Source organism: Cnephaeus nilssonii, assembly GCF_951640355.1.
Source record: "Cnephaeus nilssonii genome assembly, chromosome: 8".
Lineage (NCBI taxonomy): Eukaryota > Metazoa > Chordata > Mammalia > Chiroptera > Vespertilionidae > Cnephaeus > Cnephaeus nilssonii.
Genome location: NC_137079.1, coordinates 3,098,363 through 3,119,110, shown reverse-complemented (window position 1 = coordinate 3,119,110; position 20,748 = coordinate 3,098,363). Strand labels below are relative to the sequence as shown.

At 50.8% G+C, this 20,748-nt stretch overlaps 3 protein-coding genes across 3 annotated transcripts in view; 2 read left to right on the top strand and 1 right to left on the bottom strand.

The window, feature by feature from the left end:
- Positions 1 to 8,503, top strand: part of ASB5 (ankyrin repeat and SOCS box containing 5) — a 47,405-nt gene extending 38,902 nt beyond the window's left edge. The window contains exons 3-7 of the mRNA XM_079779496.1: positions 161 to 268; positions 1,204 to 1,354; positions 1,511 to 1,645; positions 5,087 to 5,278; positions 6,257 to 8,503. Coding sequence (XP_079635622.1) covers positions 161 to 268; positions 1,204 to 1,354; positions 1,511 to 1,645; positions 5,087 to 5,278; positions 6,257 to 6,384 — 714 coding nt within the window. The 3' untranslated portion in view covers positions 6,385 to 8,503. The remainder of the gene's footprint in view (positions 1 to 160; positions 269 to 1,203; positions 1,355 to 1,510; positions 1,646 to 5,086; positions 5,279 to 6,256) is intronic.
- Positions 8,504 to 14,890: 6,387 nt separating this feature from the next.
- Positions 14,891 to 20,070, top strand: SPATA4 (spermatogenesis associated 4; the record flags this gene model as incomplete). Its single annotated transcript, XM_079779358.1, has 7 exons — positions 14,891 to 15,108; positions 15,442 to 15,571; positions 16,090 to 16,208; positions 16,332 to 16,552; positions 17,999 to 18,092; positions 19,707 to 19,743; positions 20,032 to 20,070. 7 exons carry the CDS (start codon positions 14,891 to 14,893, stop codon positions 20,068 to 20,070), a joined length of 858 nt encoding a protein of 285 aa, XP_079635484.1.
- The window catches only part of WDR17 (WD repeat domain 17), an 85,744-nt gene continuing 83,887 nt past the window's right edge, over positions 18,892 to 20,748 (bottom strand). Inside the window, exon 31 of the mRNA XM_079779388.1 lies at positions 18,892 to 19,151. The gene's annotated coding sequence lies outside the window, so the exon portion shown is untranslated. The remainder of the gene's footprint in view (positions 19,152 to 20,748) is intronic.

The following is a 20,748-nucleotide window of genomic DNA, read 5'->3' as shown; positions in this document are numbered from 1 at the left end:
CCCAGGTGCCCCTCCGTGGCATTCGAACTGGCTGTTTTTGCCAAACAAACCCGCCTTGCCTGGCATTCCTTGACTGTTGGCATCACTCTTTAGGGACCACTGTAGAGACGACTTGACAGAACTTTTTCTCACCTTTCAAAATGATTCATGTCACATCTAGGGTTATAACGTAAACGCGGTCACCATAGACCATGTCACCCCACTGCACGAAGCCTGCCTCGGCGATCACGTGGCCTGTGCCCGGACTCTTCTAGAAGCTGGAGCGAATGTAAGTCCCTGTTCAATGTTCTCATCTACCGAGGACTCAAATCAGGAAAAGTTCTCATCCTGCCTCCCTTTCCTTCTTGGTGGTTTTCAGAGATAGCAGAATAAAAATAAAGCTCTCCAACTGCCCCGCCTTCTCTCATTTGCACTCGAAGAAGGAACCCCAATCATTGCAAAAGCGGGGTAGCATGCCGCATCCTAAGGAGTACTCCGTAGGCTGTGCCCTGCTTTCATGGTTCTCCATAGGAATAGATGAACTTCTTTGTGCCTATAATGTTTGCCCATCTTTTGGATGATTTTCTTTAAAAAAAATTTTTTTTTATTGATGTCAGAGACGAGGGGAGAGGGAGAGAGGGATAGAAACATCAATGATGACAGAGAATCATTGATTGGCTGTCTCCTGCACACCCCAAACTGGGGATTGAGCCTGCAACCCGGCCTTATGCCCTGACTGGGAATCGAACACTGACCTCCTGGTTCATAGGTTGACACTCAACCACTGAGCCACGCCTGCTGAGTTGGATGATTTTCTTTAGATAAATCCTGAGAAATTTCATTTTCAATTTAAACTGCTCCCAGCAAAGTGGCTTTGTCATCATTTTCATCAATCACTGTTACACTTGTTGACGTTTTTACCTATTGAAAAGTACCTAACCATTAAATTCATTTTTGTGTATTTGATCCTTGAGTATGTAGTTTTTCAGCATTTTTATTGTAGGTTCATTCCTGTGAGTTATCTACCATATCCTCTTTCTATGTATCTCTTGACGTTGTAAAGCTTTCCTTATCCATGTGTCTGAGCTAAATACCCTTTGTCATATTTACCACACACGTGTTCCCAATTATTTCCGTGAGCAGATCACCACACCTTTAAACATGCCTGCGAGTCAGTCACGTATGAGCCTCCGAACGTCACTCTCAGATTTCGGTTCTGTTCAGGTCAATGCAATCACAATAGATGGCGTGACGCCGCTATTCAACGCCTGCTCGCAGGGCAGCCCGTGCTGTGCGGAACTCCTGCTGGAGTACGGAGCCAAGCCGCAGCTGGAGTCCTGCCTGCCTTCCCCCACACACGAGGCCGCCAGCAAAGGTCAGCTCCGGGGGAAGTGACAAGGGCAGCCAGCGGTCCCTGCGGCCACCTGCGGGGCGGCAAGGACCTTGTGGGGAAGAACAGGCTGGAGCTGTGGGCGCAGGTGCGTGGGGGGAAGGGCCTCGAGGAAAACAGGTCTCTACTTTGTGTCTGCAGGCCACCATGAATGTCTACAGATCCTGATATCCTGGGGCATAGATGTGGACCAAGACATTCCTCACTTGGGAACGCCGCTGTATGTCGCTTGCATGTCACAGCAATTCCACTGCATCCGGAAGCTTCTTTATGCGGGTAATGTCCTTTCAAACATCTTCCGTCCCATCCACACCCACAAGCAGTTATACGGCTCTTATTTCTTTTTCTTTAAAAATAAGTATTGATTGATTTGGAAGAGAGGAAGGGAGATTTGTTGTTCCACCAATTGATGCATTCATTGGTTGAAGCTTGTATGTGCCCTCATCAGGGATGGAGCCCTCAACCTCGGCATTCCGGGGTGATGCTCTAAGCAACTGATGAGCTACTCGGCCAGGGCGCCACTTGTTTCTCTACATAAGCTGCTTTAAAAATTATATCTCATTTAAAAAATATTCTTCTTCTAAGCTTCTCACATATCAATCTATAGCCTATAAATAAGAACCTCATTCTTTTTTTTTAATCTTTATTGTTGAAAGTATTACATAGGTCCCCTTTTTTCCCTCATTGACCCCCTCCAGCCCGTCTTCCCCACCCCAGGCCCTCACCACCCCAATGTCTGTGTCCATGGGTTATGCATATAAGCACACAAGGTTTTTGGTTGATTACCTCCCACCTACCCACCCTCCCCCACCTTCCCTCCGAGATTCCACACTCTGTTCCATGCAAGACCTCATTCTTGATAACTCCACTTCACCCCAAAGCTCCAAACCCTCTACTTACAAAGGCCGAAGGACATAACATTCAGATTTTCACGTTTGAATGCAATGTTGCTAAATATGAATATATCTGGGAAGAAAATGATCCAAAGAAATTCTGGGATAGTTAACTGCTTCGTCGCCTTAACCCCCACCAACCCTAACGCCCACACGGTCCTAGACTGTCATCCGTCTCACTTACCTGAAGAGACGTCCTGCCCACTTACTTGAAACAAACCAGGTCCTCAAGGTTCAACTCTAGCCCCTGAGAACCTTCTCCTGACCTTGGGACCAGGGCTGGGAGCTTGGTTAAGTATGGTTTCTCTCTTTTCCCATCCTCTCTTCCCTCCAGCACAGTGCTTCTCATGGCGGTGTTTAAATAGACTTAAAATGAGTAAATAAGTTTCTATGCCTTTTATTGTTCACTAGAGGCCCAGTGCACGAGATTCATGTACTCAGGGCAGGGGGTGGGGGATCCCTCAGCCCGGCCTGTGCCCTCTCGCAGTCCGGGAGGGAGAAGTGGACCTAAGCTGGCAGCCGGACATCCTTAGCGCTGCCACAGAGGCGGGAGAGGCTCCTGCCACCACCGCTTGCCAGCTGTGAGCCCAGCTCAGGGCCTCTGGCTGAGCAGCGCTCCCCCTGTGGGAGTGCACTGACCACCAGGGGGCAGCTCCTGCATTGAGCGTCTGCCCCCTGGTGATCAGTGCGCGTCATAGCGACCAGTCATTCCTTTTATTATATAGGATGGCAATCATTTGGCCTCTGATACATCCTGACAGATCTTTGGTAACCCCTTACTGTTCCTCACTGTATCTTCGCTAAATTACTCATTTCCGGCAAGCAGTCTCCATCTATTCCACTATTCCACTTCCTTTACTAATAAGACTCTTAACACAAGTTCTGCTAATCATCGTTGGCAGATTGTTATTTCTGGGCTGTGTCTCCCATAAGTTTACATAACCAGGAGAGTGTGTTCTTCATTACCTTTCTTTGCTTTGCTGGGAATATTTTCTTTCCAGTGACTATTTTATGGGTAGAAGAATACTGAAAAGTGCTGGTAGTTATTGGGACGGACCGCCATTCTCAGGCTCTGTTCTCTCCTAACACCGACACACCCAGCAGCGTGTATGCTCCCCCGATGGAGATTTTGTTATGCAACGCAATGTTCCCACTACACATTTTCCATTAGGTTGAAATGTTGAAAACAATTACATTGATTGCAACTTGAGCGTGGCAGGAGGGCCACTCCCAGCTTAGAGTGCACTGCTTCTTACAAACAGGAGTTTGACAGACAGGACCAGGGAGTCGGGCGGAAGGGACTAATGCATTTTCATCGAGACATTTCTCGGTGTTGTAACCACTTAGGTGCTGGAAAATGGGATTCTTCTTCTTCCTTACCGCATTAAACAGCATTTCTCCATCAGTCATGCACTCAGGGGCCGCCACTGAGGTAAAGGGCGATGCAGTAGGTGATTTAACACAGGAGTATTTTTAAATGGAAGCACTTAAAACAATTTGCATGCAGAAACAGAATGTGCTTTCCATGGAACAGGCTCAGTGCCTGTGTGCAGTTATCACCTTCAACGACACAAGTAAGAAGTGACAGGGACATCTGATTACATTTTACCCAAAGAGCGCATGTCTCTGAACTCACGAGTTTTCCAAGAAACAAAAGAACTCTGTTGCCTTAAAATAAATGAAAAGAAGAAAAGCAATAAGCTCTTGAATTCTCCTGAGAGCTATCAATCATGATGCAAATAGACATGTGTCAACCTAATTGTGCACTGTTTATAATACATATGATAGCTAATATGATGAATGTTGGAACTGTTTAAATTTAAAAGTTCTTTTTGTTAGGTGATATTTTAACCATATAGAAGAATAGTAGACAGTATAAAAAATATGTGCATTTTTCATCCAGATGTTCCAAGTTTTAAGATTATGTATATGTGTGTATGTGTATGTATATGTACATGTATGTGTGCATATGTATGTTTGTTTGTGTATGTATAATGTTAACGTAAAAACATTCAAACCTGTAAAGAATTTTGTGAGTTTATTTGAGCCAAACTGTCGACAATTGCCGGGAAGCAGAATCTCAGCGGATTGGGATAATGCTCTGGAGAATGGCGGTTTTTCATCTATTTTTATACATTGCAATCAAAGGAGGGACGTAGGCGGGTTACATGAAATCCACTGGTGATGAATTAGGGAGGCGGGAGAAAGCAAAGTGGGGAAGCCTCTGGGATTGGATAAAAAGTAAAATGATGGACACATACTCAGGATAGTTAATAGTCAACAATTAACATGATAGCGATAACAATGAAGGAATCTGTGGTCTCTGTCCTGGTGCCCAGGCACATGAGGTTGTGCCCCAAGGGGGTCTGGGAAAAGGGAAGTTACACGCTACTCAGACATTTCATAGGCATGTTATCTTAGATGCAAAAAGACAATAGGCTCAGTGAAGGTGAAGGGTTGACCTTGTCAGTGAAGATACCGGCCTCGGACAGGACTACCCACCATCACTGCTTTTAGTTAAAGTGTAATTTCAGGCCATCCTTTGTGGTGACTGTAGGTCTCTGAGTCTGCAAGACTGCCACGCAGGCCTCCCCTGAGCTGTCAGGTCAGCATGTGGCCCCTTTCGTATATAGTATGTGTATGTATATGCATACATGTATATGTTCATATATGTATGTGTGTATGTATGTACATGTACATGTATACGTGAGGCACTCGGTGCCAATGGAGCTGAGGTCCTTTCTGCCACAGCTTCCTCCCTGCACCGAGGTGACCCTTAGAACCATCTCTGTTTGTACTCATCACCGTCCGTGTTTCCCTGTAGGCGCTGACATACAGAAAGGCAAATACTGGGACACGCCGCTCCACGCTGCTGCCCAGCAGTCCAACACGGAGATTGTCCACCTGCTGCTGGAATTCGGGGCGGATATCAACGCCAAGAACACGGAGCTGCTGCGGCCGGTGGACGTGGCCACGTCGAGCAGCCTGGTGGAGAGAATGCTGCTTCAGCACGAAGGTACGGGGAGGGGCGGGCATCCGAACCACGCGGTGCGTCTGCGGGAATAGGGAGCAGGGGGAACTAGAGACCCCTGAGGGCATGCGAGACAATAATGGCATTTGGAGCATTTTTTTGTCAAAGTAAATACTTTTTAACTTAGGTTCTATCTATGAAAAAGACAATCACAATGATCTTATTTTTTTTTTATCTGACCTAAACTTTATAAATAGATTCGGTTTTGATCCTACATAACATGTAATTCTGTATCATATCTGCAAATAAACCCTTAGAAGCTCGCCTCACTTTGTAGGGGCGGGCACCGTCTATGACGTGGGTAGAAACATGATCAGGAAATACTTCCACACTTAAGACTTTAGTTCCAAAATGGAATCTCTCAAGTCCGGCCCAGACACAGTAATTCAATTGGCTTTGGCTTAAACGGTAAATCGAATTTGAGAAAAACAATTAAGAATTTCCTCCTATAGTGCATGCCCTCCTTCAATCTGTATCTCCTTCAAAAAGCAGAATTTGTTTCTGAGGTTTTATTTTTTTAAAATATATTTTTATTGATTGCAGAGAGGAAGGGAGAGGGAGAGAGAGATAGAAACATCAATGATGAAAGAGAATCATTGATCGGCTGCCTCCTGCACACCCCTACTGGAGATCGAGCCCCCAACCCTGGCATGTGCCCTGACCTGAAATCAAACAATGACCTCCTGGTTCATAGGTTGATGCTCAACCACCGAGCCACACCGGCTGAGCTGTTTCTAGCCCAAAGACTTCCATGTCTTAAAGAAGGTGGATGGAATATACCTCAATTCTAACACAGTCTTCTGAAGGCAGTGTAAACGCTTGTCTGATTTCCCTAGTACAGGGGTCATACTGCCAGTTTGCTTCAAAGCTCTGTAGATTTTTCTGGTTTGACTTCATGCATCTTGTAACGTATGAAGATCCATGTTTTGATTTCATGGACACACACCTGCTTGTCTCTTGCAGCCACGCCCAGCGCCCTCTGCCAGCTGTGCCGCCTGTGCATCAGACGCCGCATCGGGCGGCCGCGCTTGCACCTCATCCCGCAGCTCCAGCTGCCCACGCTGCTGCAGAACTTCCTCCAGTACCGATAGAGCAAAACCGGCCTCCGCGCCCAGACAACCCACGTTCTCCTTCCTCCGCAGAGTGCATACTTCATGTTCAAATGTGCTAACGAGGGGGGAGAAGTGGGTAGGGCCCCCCCAGGGGAGCAGGGCAATATCTGTTTCACCTTTAAGGCTACCAGAGGGCACTGTTGTTTTAGGTAGGCGTTGTTATTGTTTTTGGGCATAGTATGTTTAAAATACCTATGTATTATTATTTCCAAAGACCCGTTTGTTGGCTTAGGGGGAAAATAGAGTTCTCCATTTTACGTTTTTTAGAGTGAAAAGGAAATATGTGAACCCTAAGCAAAATTCTTCTTTATATGGTGTATTTTAAAAGGTCTGTAGTCTTCAAATAATGCGTCACCTTTCTATTGTGGTCTGCAATGATTCTCTGTATTTTTTATATTAAGACAAACCATGAGTACGGTTTAGCAAACAGCAGGGAGCCTGGCTGGTGTCACTCAGTGGTTGAGCATCGACCCAGGAACCAAGAGGTTGCTGGTTCGGTTCCCAGTCAGGGCACATGTCCAGGTTTTGGGCTTGATCCCCAGTGGGGGCGTGCAGGAGGCAGCCAATCAATGACTTCCTCTCTCATCTTTGATGTTTCCCTCTCTCCCTCTCCCTTCCGCTCTCACTAAAAATCAATAAAAATATATTTTCAAAAAAAGAGCAGCTAATACCCGTTTGAAATAAAGAGGATTCGTTGGGGAAGCCACTGAGTGGCACATGCACTGTCATTACAACGATCAGTTCACAGGGAAAGAGAAAGTCCCTCTCCTGGCAGAGATCTCCTGGCCTCTTCCCCTGCGTGGGCCTGGTCCAGAGGAGGCTGGGACTGGAAGTTATGCTGCTGCCCCGCCCCCCTCCCCACCCTGAGGGTGAGGACATCGCGCACCTGCTGGGCTATTTTAAGGCCTCCCCTCCTCAAGGGCAGCCTCCGGAGTCTCTCTCCAGCGCTTTCAGACACGTCACTCCCGCCTCCTCCCAGTTCAGGAATTGCCAGCAGCTGGTGCTCCCCGGACCGAGGGAAATGGACTGGACTTCGTGTCTGCTTGACAAAGAGGCCCTGCCCTGGACACACCTCCGGGAGCAGGGCAGCCCAAGGCCTTAGAAAATGGAAGAGCAAAAGCTCCTTAAACTGTGGGGTGCCACTTAGCCAACTTAGAGACCTTAAAAAACGTACCCCCGGGATAGACATTAGGAGGGTGTTTTTAATTCTCCTTAATCAAGCCAAGGTGTCAGCACACACGGGAGTGAAGGGAGCGTTGGGTCAAAGAGGATATTCCTGAGACAGTGTCCTCCGCAGGGTGAATACCGTGTTTATTCCCTTGCTTTAACTGTGCTGCGTGCCATGGAAAACATCGTATAAACGGTGTATGTCCCCTTCGTCATCGAGGCCAGAGTTGAGTCTATTACGGATTTAGAAATAAGATAATCAAGATGCTTACAACTCTGTGTTAAGTAGAAGAAAATATTTTGATGAGATTTTAAAATTTATCTAATTTTGGTAAAATAATGTGACCCCTATTTTAATAACTCAGAGGCCCATTTTCCTGTCTTCTTAGTTCTCTTGCTCACTTCCAGAGACCCCTGGGGGATAAACCATTATTGTATAAAATTCAAAATCACGACGTTTTGCATTAAAAATCATTTGTTTAGAGTTTCACAAATAGAAAGAAGGCTGCAGCAAGTTTGTTAAAATATGTTCCCTGTGTGGCTAGAGACCTTTAAAACTTCTGTTTTACTGACATAGCTCTGAAAACATTTGTAATGTCCTCGTAAGTGTTTTCTATTGTGGAGTAACCTCGTTAAATATAATTAGGTACCAAAACCGCCTTTTGGTAAAAAAGATTCCGACCGCACTTTTCCTGAGTCGGAGGTTCCCCGGAGCGAGGGAGTAACACGCTCGCCTTCCCGGGTCCTGCCTCCCTGAGCGTCGGCACCGGATTGTGACCCTGAGCGTGGCCTCCCCATCGCAGATCCGGCACCTGTATCTTAGCTGGAGCGTGGCTGTCCTAGCAGAGAACTGTCCTCATGTAAATACATCACATGTTTGTTCATGGATTCAAGTGTGATGAGGGTCCCTGGAATAAACCCCTGTTTTTTCGGTTCTAAATGGTCTTTGATTTTGTCACGGGAGGTCCCGGAGAACGTGGTTCGGGGCATTGAGAGTAATGACCCCTCCGTGGCTCGCGAACAGCATAGTCCCCTGACATGCAGGCGCCTGGGGACAGGTTTTGGGAGGTTGGGGTGTGTTTGGACTCACAGCAACCAGGAAGAACTGCGCAATGTGCACCCCGTGCCGCCAGGCTGGTGGACTTGGCTTTCAGAGTCTGGTCAGGGTCATCCTCTCCCTGGAAATGTGAGGGCACGTGCCCTTTTAACTGCTCTCTATTGCCCCTCTCTCCCCCCGCGGTCCCCCCCTCCTCCCCCCCACACACACACCCGGCAGCACCCAAGCACAAATTAATTCCGGGACAGGGTACCATCCGACACACAAGGTGGGAAAGGAATGTCGCCCTCACGTGGCCATTTCCGCAGCCTCTCTCTCAGGAAGGCAGCCCTTCGGGTGTCAGGTCCCCATGGCCACGCAGATGCGCATCCCCTCTGCACAGGCCCGTTGCCCGGCAGGAAGTGACTCCTCGGGGGAAGGACTCAATTTAGTCCTCAACCGCACGGTCTCGGTCGGGGGAATGGAAGGCCGTATTTCATACGTTCAGCTACATTCTCCTTCGGAAAAGCAATGAGAAGTATTGCAGAGAATCTCACTAAATTCCTCATCAAGTTGTGTCCGAGGAGGGACAATTATGTGGCCAACCCTCCCCTGTCTGCTTATTGTAGGAACAACGGGCTGGTCCCTCACCCAGACCCCACACAGGCACCCCGTGCTTGGTTAACGGTCTGCTGTGCCACCTGAAAGTGCTTGCTTGTGGGTGGTATGCCCGCATGTTTATGTTGACGGTGCCCTGCAGATTATGCACCTGCTCCCGTTCTGCTGCGACGCTGTTAACTCACCAGTAAATAACCTCCATCCATAACAACATGTGGAAGAGATGTGGGGTTGCTCCTGAGCGTGGGCCTCTGGGGACCTTGTACCTTCTGCTTCCATCCTCTTGACGTCTGGCCCACCTGTGGGGGAGCCTGGGCCACCTGTGAGGGAGCCTGGACCACCTGTGGGGGAGCCTGAGCCACCTGTGAGGGAGCCTGGGCCACCTGTGGGGGAGCCTGGGCCACCTGTGGGGGAGCCTGGGCCACCTGTGGGGGAGCCAGGGCCACCTGTGAGGGAGCCTGGGCCACCTGTGAGGGAGCCTGGACCACCTGTGAGGGAGCCTGGGCCACCTGTGAGGGAGCCTGGACCACCTGTGGGGGAGCCTGGACCACCTGTGGGGGAGCCTGGGCCACCTGTGAGGGAGCCTGGACCACCTGTGAGGGAGCCTGGGCCACCTGTGAGGGAGCCTGGACCACCTGTGAGGGAGCCTGGGCCACCTGTGGGGGAGCCGGGACTACCTGTGAGGGAGCCCGGCCCACCTGTGAGGGAGCCTGGCCCACCTGTGGGGGAGCCCGGGCCACCTGTGGGGGAGCCTGGACCACCTGTGAGGGAGCCTGGGCCACCTGTGGGGGAGCCGGGACTACCTGTGAGGGAGCCCGGCCCACCTGTGAGGGAGCCTGGCCCACCTGTGGGGGAGCCCGGGCCACCTGTGGGGGAGCCTGGACCACCTGTGAGGGAGCCTGGGCCACCTGTGAGGGAGCCTGGACCACCTGTGAGGGAGCCTGGGCCACCTGTGAGGGAGCCTGGACCACCTGTGAGGGAGCCTGGGCCACCTGTGAGGGAGCCTGGACCACCTGTGAGGGAGCCTGGGCCACCTGTGAGGGAGCCTGGACCACCTGTGAGGGAGCCTGGGCCACCTGTGAGGGAGCCTGGACCACCTGTGAGGGAGCCCGGGCCACCTGTGAGGGAGCCTGGGCCACCTGTGAGGGAGCCTGGGCCACCTGTGAGGGAGCCTGGACCACCTGTGAGGGAGCCTGGGCCACCTGTGGGGGAGCCTGGGCCACCTGTGAGGGAGCCTGGACCACCTGTGAGGGAGCCTGGGCCACCTGTGGGGGAGCCGGGACTACCTGTGAGGGAGCCCGGCCCACCTGTGAGGGAGCCCGGAGCACCTGTGAGGGAGCCTGGGCCACCTGTGGGGGAGCCAGGGCCACCTGTGGGGGAGCCTGGGCCACCTGTGGGGGAGCCTGGGCCACCTGTGGGGGAGCCTGGGCCACCTGTTGGGGAGCCCGGGCCACCTGTGGGGGAGCCTGGGCCACCTGTTGGGGAGCCCGGGCCACCTGTGGGGGAGCCTGGGCCACCTGTGGGGAGCCTGGACCACCTGTGGGGGAGCCCGGCCCACCTGTGGGGGATGCTGACCTGAGGGAGGAGAGCTATCTCCCCACCTAGGAAACTTCCTTCTTCCAGATGCAGAAGGTCAAACTCTGAGGTCACCAGAAGAAAAGAATGAGGGACAGAAATGTGAGGACTGACAAATAGCACCTCCGAGACCATTTCCTGCCTAGAACCCTCCACATGGAGGCAGGGTTGAGTTTTCGGGGCCACACCCCTGGGACGCGTCCTTCTCTGATGTGCACACTCCCAGCCCACCGAACGGGATCACACCTTTTCAAGAGGAGGTTCCCCATCACAGCGATGAGCGTGGCTAAACGGTCCACCCACTCCCCTGCCCCCCGGGCCCACCACGCAGGTAGAGGAGCGTGCGCGGTGACAGGAGCAGAAGTGACCTGGGTCACCTGCAGGCTCGGCGACTTTCTCTCTCCCGTGGCCCCAGCACCTTTGGAGGCCACGTGTTTCCGGCGAGGCAGTCTGACCCAGCCCGGATCGCCACGCGTGGAACCCGCCCCACTGCCCCACAGCGCCTGAGAGAGGTCAGCCGCAATCAGCCTCCCCCGTGGGAAGCCGCCGAGACCTCTGAGCCGCCGTGCCCTCGCCGTCACCGCTTGTCTAATTGTTAATTTTCATCTGTTTAGCCTTCAGCAGTCAGAGGCGAAGGTCCAAGGGCCTCATACGTTTGCCGGGTCCTTTGTAACGGTTCCATTCATTCCCACACACACTCACAGTGGGTGTAGCTAGAAAGGGTTGATTTTAAGTCTCTGTGTATTTGGGAGGGAGAAAGACGCTGTTCCTACGGTGTTTTCATGTGCGAAGGGATGATGAGGGCCCATAATGTCGTTACCAGTTGTGACTGAGCTGACCACGGGCTGTGATCACAGTCGCCGGGTGAACAGGATCCAGGCACACCTATACGGATGGAGATGAGAAATGGCCAAATGCAGGGAGTGCTCCACCGAGCAGAGTGCGCACCACCGGCGCCTGAGTCCCCCAGAGGGGAGAGAGAGGGCCGAGACTCCGCTCAAAATGAGCAGAAACTAATCTGAAAATATCTCAGCGAAGGGTACAACCTCGCACTCACTTTGAAGAAGTTGATTCTGACCTGAGTGTAAAATATTTAGATAGTAATTGGGGAAGTAGCTGTGTTCCGACTTAGGTTTATAGTTCTTGTCTAAGTAAACGTGGTGTTCCCCATTCACCCTTAGTTCACTGCGTTCTCAGGGCTATGCCTTCCCACTCAGCAAGGTCATTGGGAGGCAGTATAAGGGGGGTGGGGGGCGGGTATGTCATCACCAGCACCGTTCAAACCGGACCATAATCTCTCCGCAGAACCACCTTGGAACGCCCACAGTCCATGGCAATTATGAATAACATGTAGCTCGAGGGTGAGCCTCCAAGTCAGCTTACAGACAGCGGGAGACAAAGGTAGGTAGTTGGGCGCTGCAGCCCGGGGATGAAACCAGATCTTTTCTACACACACACACACACACACACACACACACACATATCACACACACACACACATATCTCACACACACACACACACACACACATATATATATGTATATATATATATTATTGATTTTTTACAGAGAGGAAGGGAGAGGGATAGAGAGTTAGAAACATCGATGAGAGAAAAATCGACCAGCTGCCTCCTGCACACCCCCTACTGGGGATGTGCCCGCAACCAAGGTACATGCCCTTGACTGGAATCGAACCTGGGACCTTTTAGTCCGCAGGCAGACCCTCTGTCCACGGTTAGGGCGTGAAACCAGATCTTAATGAATTTTAAATGGAGGTTACGGTGTAGAGCAAAATAACTTTTTCATACACAATCACATAGAAGCCTCAAGTTTTTGAGAAATTTGATTTATGTACTATTGATTTATAGATCACAAATAGACGTAAAATATCATTCATATATATATATATATATATATTTCAGAGAAGAAAGTGGAGGGAGAGAGAGAAATCTCAGTGATGAGAGAGAATCATCGATCGGTTGCCTCCTGCATGCCCCACACTGCAGCCCGGCCATGTGCCCTGACCAGGAATCAAACCATGACCTCCTGGTTCATAGGTCGATGCGACACTCAACCACTGAGCCACACCGGCTGGGCTAGACATAAAATATTTCTATCAAAACTTCAATTAGTGAGTATTTACAATTTACTGGTATAAAAATCCCACATTCCGATATTTGGATGAGTAATGAAAGAAAGTATCAGAATTCTTAATAAGCAGCAGGCTTAGATGTTAACAGAAACGTGCATACTTTATCCCACATTCTCTAAATCCCTTCCTTGTTTTATAGCTTCTTTTCCATCTTCTGAAATAGTGGAATCTTGGAGGAACCCAAGAATTCGTACTTCCGCTCTTGCCCAGATGGAAAATTAAAGGCTGGAAGCCCAGCCGCCCAGCATGGCTGTGTCTGGGCCGGCGCTCTGGTGCGGGCAGGTGAGCGCCGAGGGGTCTGAAGGAGGTTACCCCGGCTTTTCAAAGGTGTTATCTTAGATGCACAAAGACCATGGGCAACTTCAAAACGATTAGCCTTTGTCAGGCAGCTACAGGCCTGGGGCGTGATTGTCCAGCACGACTCACTTTTAGTTAGGAATTTCCATGTGGAGACTGTGTGCGTGTGTGTGTGTGTGTGTGTGTGTGTGTGTGTGTGTGTGTGTGTGTGGTTACTTTGGTCTCTGCATTTGTAAGGTGGGCCATGCAGGCCTCCCCTGACCCTCTCAGGATTAGTATGTGGCCCCTTTTCTATCCACAATTTTATCTTGCACAATAACATGTAGCTACATGCCACATTGATTTTTCCCCTTTCATATAATAGATTTTTAAAAACTGATGTGTAAATATTTAATTTATAATTGTCTATGCTGCTCTGAAATCTTCTACCCCTACCCCCACCCCCCGTATTGTTCACTGATAAATCCCAAGTGACAAGACTGGTGTTGGGCACACAGTAGGGACGGGGTGAAGACTGAATGAATGAATTGCACACACTGCGGCATCTTCAGGAAGTGGGAAAATCCAACGTACAAATTGTTTCCAAATACTACGTAATTTTTACGAACACTTCATGTAATAATCCAGGAAACGGGTAGGCTACATTTAGACATTAAACATTTATTTAGACATTAAGCATTTTATTAAACACTTAGACATTGAACATTTAATTTCTAAGGCCCTTTTTCCCCATTGGTGTTTAGGAGGGAAAACCGTATCGTTTCCAGTTTCCAAACAACACTGTCCTTGTCTTCTGGAGCCTCTCACAGGCTCCTTAACTCGCTAGGCCGGAAGCAGGCCTCCCGCTGGGCTTACAACCCATGGGATCTACGGTAAAACGTCCACTGTGCCCTGCTGCCTGGCTCAGTGGTTGCAGGCTCCACCCCCGGTGTGGCGTGCAGGAGGCAGCCCATCAAGGATTCCCTCTCATCATTGATGTTTCTGTCCCTCTTTCCCTCTCCCTTCCTCTCTCGGAAATCAATAAAAATATAAGCCTAACCAATGGACACGGACCACAGGGGGGTGAGGGCATGAGTGGGGGGGTTGGGGGGGGGAATGGGGGGATAAGGACACATATGTAATACCTTAATCAATAAAGAAATTTAAAAAAATAAAAAAACCTATATAGGTTTTTTTTATTTTTTTAAATTTCTTTAATTTTTAAAATTTATTTTTTTTAATTTCTTTATTTTATTTTAAATATATATATATATAAAATAAAATGTAAACCTCAAGGGGGCTCTAAATTAGTGAAGACAGGAACACAGCCTGAAGCCCCCCCACTCCCACCCCCAGGCTGAAGCGCCCCAGACCATGTTCACGTCCAATTCGCTCTGGGATCACGTCCCCCAAGACAGAGCTTCAGATCCCCAAATTAGGAGGCCCAGGGAGCCCCCGAGGAGGTCCCGCTCCCACGAGGCCGGCCCCGCCCCTCGAGGCCCCGCCCCTCGAGGCCCCGCCCCTCGAGGCCCCGCCCCGCCCCTCGAGGCCCCGCCCCCTCGAGGCCCCGCCCCCTCGAGGCCCCGCCCCGCCCTCGAGGCCCCGCCCCGCCCTCGAGGCCCCGCCCCCGCGGGCGCTGCTATGGAAACCCAAGAAAGCTACATGGCAGCCATCCACCAGAAGAAGGAGACTTTGCCAGTGCCATGGGCATCCCAAGCCAAGTTACCTCAACTCTCCACACCGTCCTCAGAGGGGGGCCCGGGGCGGCCTAGGAGGTGTCTGGTCTACCCGCACCCGCCCAGGAGGTCCCGCCTGTCCCGGTCGGTCCTGCGCTGGCTCCAGAGCCTGGACCTCACCTTCTTCCCCAGGAACATCAGCAGGTGGGCAGAGCCGGCCAGGTGCACCGCGCCTGCCTCCTCCAGGCCGCCCCCCACGCCCCCCACACACCTGCGCCCTTAGGGAGCGGGCCTGAGAACGATATGATGGAGCCTTTCATTCATTCAATCATTCATTCAATCAATCATTCAATTTTAGACCTACGCTAACAGAGGTAGAGTGCTTTGGTGACTACGAGCGTATTAAATAGCCGGGGCTCTTCAGGTTCGCCAGACCAGTTCCTGGCTGTCAGGCCAGACGATTAGATTGGTGTGAACTAGAGCACAGACGGTATAAGTAACTACGTGTTATCTCATTTCCTTTCTGCCGTGGATCAGGGATTTTTCCAATGGCTTCCTGATAGCAGAAATATTCGCTATATATTACCCCTGGGACCTCAACTTGTCATCCTTTGAAAATGGCACTTCTCTAAGGGTCAAGCTGGATAACTGGGCACAGTTGGAAAAGGTAAATTCGCAACCACTGACAGCTTTTACTGTTCCGTGGGTGCTTTAAAAGGTCTGGGTTTCTAGACGTGATGGGTTAGGACCGTGGTCGGCAAACTGCGGCTCTCGAGCCACATGCGGCTCTGGCCCCTTGAGTGTGGCTCTTCCACAAAATACCACGGCCTGGGCAAGTCTAGAAGAAGTTTAAGTTTTAAAAATTTGGCTCTCAAAAGAAATTTCAATCGTTGTGCTGTTGATATCTGGCTCTGTTGACTGATGAGTTTGCCGACCACTGGGCTAGGAGGTGATACTGCCGAGCAGGCAGCTTGCTCCCTGAGATTGAAAAGAAGGTCATTAACGCGCTCACTTCACAGATGGGTGGGATGTCATGGCTTTCTTGCCGAATAACATCATTTAATAATGAACACGTGAAACAGACAATTAGTGGAGAGATAAAAGGGGGATTGACGTGAATCCATAGCAGTTGAACATTTGTATAGGACTTCTCGCGTTGCAAATGTTTTCTTTCCACTATTCAAGTTCCTGGCCAAAAAGAAAATCCAATTACCCAGAGAACTCATCTACGGGACGATCCACTGCAAAGCCGGCGTGCCGGAGATCCTGATGCAGGAGGTGTACACCTTGCTGACACACCAAGAGTGCGTGAGCTGGGGGTTCTGGGAAATGCTCCTTCATCTGAAACTTGGGGTAATACACATCTCATTCCCCAAATGTGGCTCGTGAACAGTATTTTTTTTTTTTTTTTTTTTTTTTATTTCCAGAATCCAAAGCGTCCAGGACGACCTTGTGAACTTCACAGACTACAGCTACCAGATGCAACTGCCTCTGGTGCCCAGGTCCACGGCCTCCAAGTTCATTAAAGACAACATTCGCTTGACAGAGCTCATGAGCAATCCCAGCATGCTCAGCAACGAACTGAAAATCGATTTCCTCTTCCTTTTGCAAATGCTGCAAAGGAAACTGAGCAGAAAGTTGCACCCGAGTAAGTTTTCCTTGGAAATCCTCAGCGGAATTCCTCCGCGCCTAACGCCGCTCCTCGTGGGCAGGGATGAAGGACTCTCGTGTCTGCTGTCTCCGGTCACCGGTTTAACGGGAAAATGCACCTGTTATGCAAGCCGCGGGATGAATTGTTTTTGGCGGGGTGGTTTATGTTTATAATTCATTCGTTTTGATGAAAGCATAGGTTACCGGTGTATAGATTTTCTTTTTAGAAAATCTTTTAAGTGAATCTGTTCGTGTAAAATATTGTGGGGATTCAGAGTTTCCATATCAACTCAAGAGACCAAGGAAGGTAGGAGTGTCTAAGAGCCCGTCAGGGTGTAAGTGCGGGCCCCCTAGCTGCTCTCTGGCGTGTGGTCAGTGCTGTCCGTCCTGCAGTAGCTGTTGGTGTGTGGACGGCCAGGCCGACGGGGTCAACCCACAGCGTCTGGTGGTGGTGGCTTTTCTAACACTTATTCAGGACACCACTCATGCCTGGGAACCTGACATCCCTGATTGCAGACGCTGGGAGACCTCGTCATTACCTAGGCACCCACGCCATTCGGGAGCGAGGCGGGCGCAGGTCATCAGGATCTCTCTCTCCCTTTGTTGAACCCTGTGTTCCGAAGAGCCATCTTACTCTAGTCTCCGGAAGGAGCGTAGAGCCGCAACCTGGCCTCCCTCCCTAATTCATTGTGAGGCAGATATTTTGTCCTTCCTCTATCCTGTCCGTTCTCCCATCTTTTGTCATTCTTTGTGTCTCGTCTTCGTTCTACTTGTGAATTTGAGCAGAGACAGAGCTGTAAATTTTGCGTTCAGATTTTTGGTATGTTTTCAAACACTAAAGTTTATCGTACATGCATGTGTATAATGCATATACATTTGTGTGCATATACATTTGTGTGCCCCTTGCACACAGAATATCACCAATGCCTTCACATTCCCCTGTGCGTCCTCTATGACAGCATTCTCTACCCTTCCCGCCAAGAGGAGCCATTGTCCTCCTGCCTTATGATTTCCTTGATTTTTAAAAAATGTATTTTTATTGATTTCAGAGAGGAAGGGAGAGGGAGAGAGAAAGATAGAAACATCAATGATGAGAATCATTGATCGGCTGCCTCCTGCACGCCCCTCACTGGGGATGGAGCCCGCAACCCAGGCATGTGCTCTGACCGGGAATCCATTGAACTGAGACCTCCTGGTTCCTGGGTCCATGCTCAACCCCTGAGCCACACTGGCCGGGCTTAAAGTAACTTTTTAAAGCAACTCTTTTGTGCATGAAGGAGGTAAGCAATACAGGGAGAGGGGTGTTGAGCTCTGTAGTCACAGCATTCTTGGGATTATGGGAGAACGGATAGCTACACAATTTGCTGCATTTCTAAATCGTGGGGCTTTATTTTGCCAACGGCCACGGTGAATTCCTAAGAAACGACGTGTGTCTATTTTACAGGCAGGTTTGAAGTCAAACCGAACGTGGGAGAACTCACTCTGGACCACATCTCTGCCCAGGCCTGTCGCCACAAGCCCAAAGCAGCGACGTCAAGGCAAAGGGCCGTTACTGTTCTACGTACGCGCTTTTGCTGTGGTTTCACTTTTAGCTTTTTATCTGTGACAAGAGATTTATTTGTTTGTTTTACTTTGTTCATTGTATATTAGAGACCCGGTGCATGAATTCATGCATGGGTGGGGTCCGGCCAGCCTGGCCAGGGGGAGGGGACATGGGCAGTTGGCCGGCCTGCCTGCTGGTCGAACTCCTGGTCGAGGGGACAATTTGCATATTAGCCTTTTATTGTATAGGATAGACACTGAGTGGCCAGATTATTATGCGTTCGGAGCTCATCATCATCTGGCCACCCAGTGTATATCTAGCATAAACACACAAGGGGCCAAAGAATGTAGATTTCTTAGTTGCAACAGGACCCTCCCTGGAGAAGTGAGTGACCTGCAGGGCCCGGCTGGCCGGCTGGGTGCTCAGAGTTCCAGAAGCGGGTGTGCCCTGTGCGTGCCAGAGCAAGGCGCTGGCGTTGTGCGCAGTGGCCTCAGCTGTTTCTGCAGCAACATTTAAAAACAGCTGAGTCATATTCGGGATCCACATGAGCCGTGGGTATTTTTAGGCACCGCTGGCGACTCCAGGGGGTGGGTGACATGCCGAGTGTTTATTTACGGCTACTCTCACGATGAGCCCGTCTCCGCCTGTGGCCCTTCGCTGTGCGTACGTTTGCTATATCAGCAAAGGTGGTGGTTGCGTACATGGTTAATAACCACACATAGATTTTAACTTCGTTTTTTTTTTTTTTTAAATATTCCAGCAAATATAGGCAACGCTGGCAAGTAGGGGAACAATCCCCGGGAAGCAGCCCGGAACAGCTTCTCTCGCCCCCGAGAGGGGGCCTGCGGGGACCTGGACACGTCACCGTGGAAACACCTGCTTTTGAGAAGGGCTGCCGCCGCCTTTGCCGCGTTAAAGGGACAGATCGCCTCCTCTGGCTTATAGTTCAATGAGAAGTAAATTAAAGTGGTGTCTTAGCCATACTTGTACTTGGGCTGTTTCTTCTTCTCAATTCCATTCACCAACCATTTGTTACAGTCACCTGGGCCACACCCTGTGGAAAATACGAAGTAATTAATGGGTGCAGAGTGAGCCCAGATCGCTGTACAGGGCAGCTAGCATGCCTCACCACGACGAGCAGCAGGTCTTCCTGGGAGAGGCGGCAGGAACGGTGAATGTAATGTTGTAACTTTGTCATGTTTTCCTCATTAGACATGATAAGAGCTACCAGGCAGCCTGGCAGTGTTGATTCACACATCCCATCTATGGATAAAAACACGTATTCTGAACGACGATTACTGTACCCTGGCCCATGGGCCATCTTGCCCAGGCCCACAACAGCCGTTACCATTTCTCACAAACTGGCGCCTTCCTGTGGAGACCGAGCTGTGGCGAGGGAAAGCGCTTTGCTTAGAAGCTGGCTCTGGGGCTGAGCGACCCACTTCTTCCATCAAATACACCCCCGGGCGGCTGCCATCCCCGCGCTTTCCTGAAGGGAAACAAGGGCAGGCTTATCTCCTGAAAGGCGGGTTCCCTTTCACCTTCTGGTCATTGTACGTTCATATTTGGGCCATTTTCTCCAACTGGAACCACTCCTGTTGGCCGCCAGCTCATCCCCGGCCCCTCTGGCCTCCCAGAGGACGATGGTGAGTGCCACCGTGTGGGGGTCCGTTTCCGGCTACACGCGATCACTTCCCTGCAGCGTGGAAGGCGCACGCAGTTTCATTAGCATTTCTGCCTCTGAGCCTTCCTTGGTTGGTTTTACACTTTGGGGGAGAGCACATTTAGTAAAAGAAGGTAAAGCGAGCCCCGATGAAAGAGGTGGCTTCTCAGGAAGGTGTTTGGAATCTGGTTTTACCTGCAGTAAAGGATTTAGTCCAAATGCACGTCTTAAGCAGCTATCGGCTCCCCACCTCGGCCTTGCATTCTCACAGGACACAGCTCAGGGCGAAGCCGGTGGGGGTCACCGCTAGCCCCTCCTGGCCGCTCCCTAGGGGAGGGTTTTAGGAAGAAGTCAGCTGAAGAGCCAGGGAGAGGACCGGATCGGGATAAACAGTCAAACACGCTGCTCTGTCCTCTGGACACTGTGTTCCGCCTCCTGAGAAAGCCGGTCCCTCGTGGCCTGGGGCAGGTGCCCGGGCCCCGCGGGCCCCACGGAGGGCTGGGCGATCAGGGAATGGTCCGGGGGCTTCACCCTGGGTGAGGGAGGGAGGGCAGCGGGTACGGTGAGAGTGGGGAACTGTGAGAACTTCCAGGATGCGTGTGCCCCGGACGCCACCGCTGGGGCAAACCTTAGGGAGGCCCTTAGCTCAGAGGCTCTTGGACGGAAGGAAGCAGGAACTTCCCCGGGAGCCAGGCAGCCTCGGGAACAGGGTCCTGTCAATCAGGTGGCAGAATGCTCCTCACGGCCATGGGAGATGGAAGACCCTGCTCCTCTCTCCTCCTCTTGGGCGGTTTCCTGCGAGCGGAGGGTCTTCCCCCCGAATGTCCCTGGAGTGACTTCTGCAGGTTCCCCCCGGGGAGGGAATCTCTGATGGACAGCTCAGCCCTTCACACCTGCAGTGACTCTGGGAGAGAGCGGAGCGTTGGGGACAAGACGGATGCTCATCCTGCCAGTGAACCAGGTCACATCTGGCTTTCACGGGGTATTT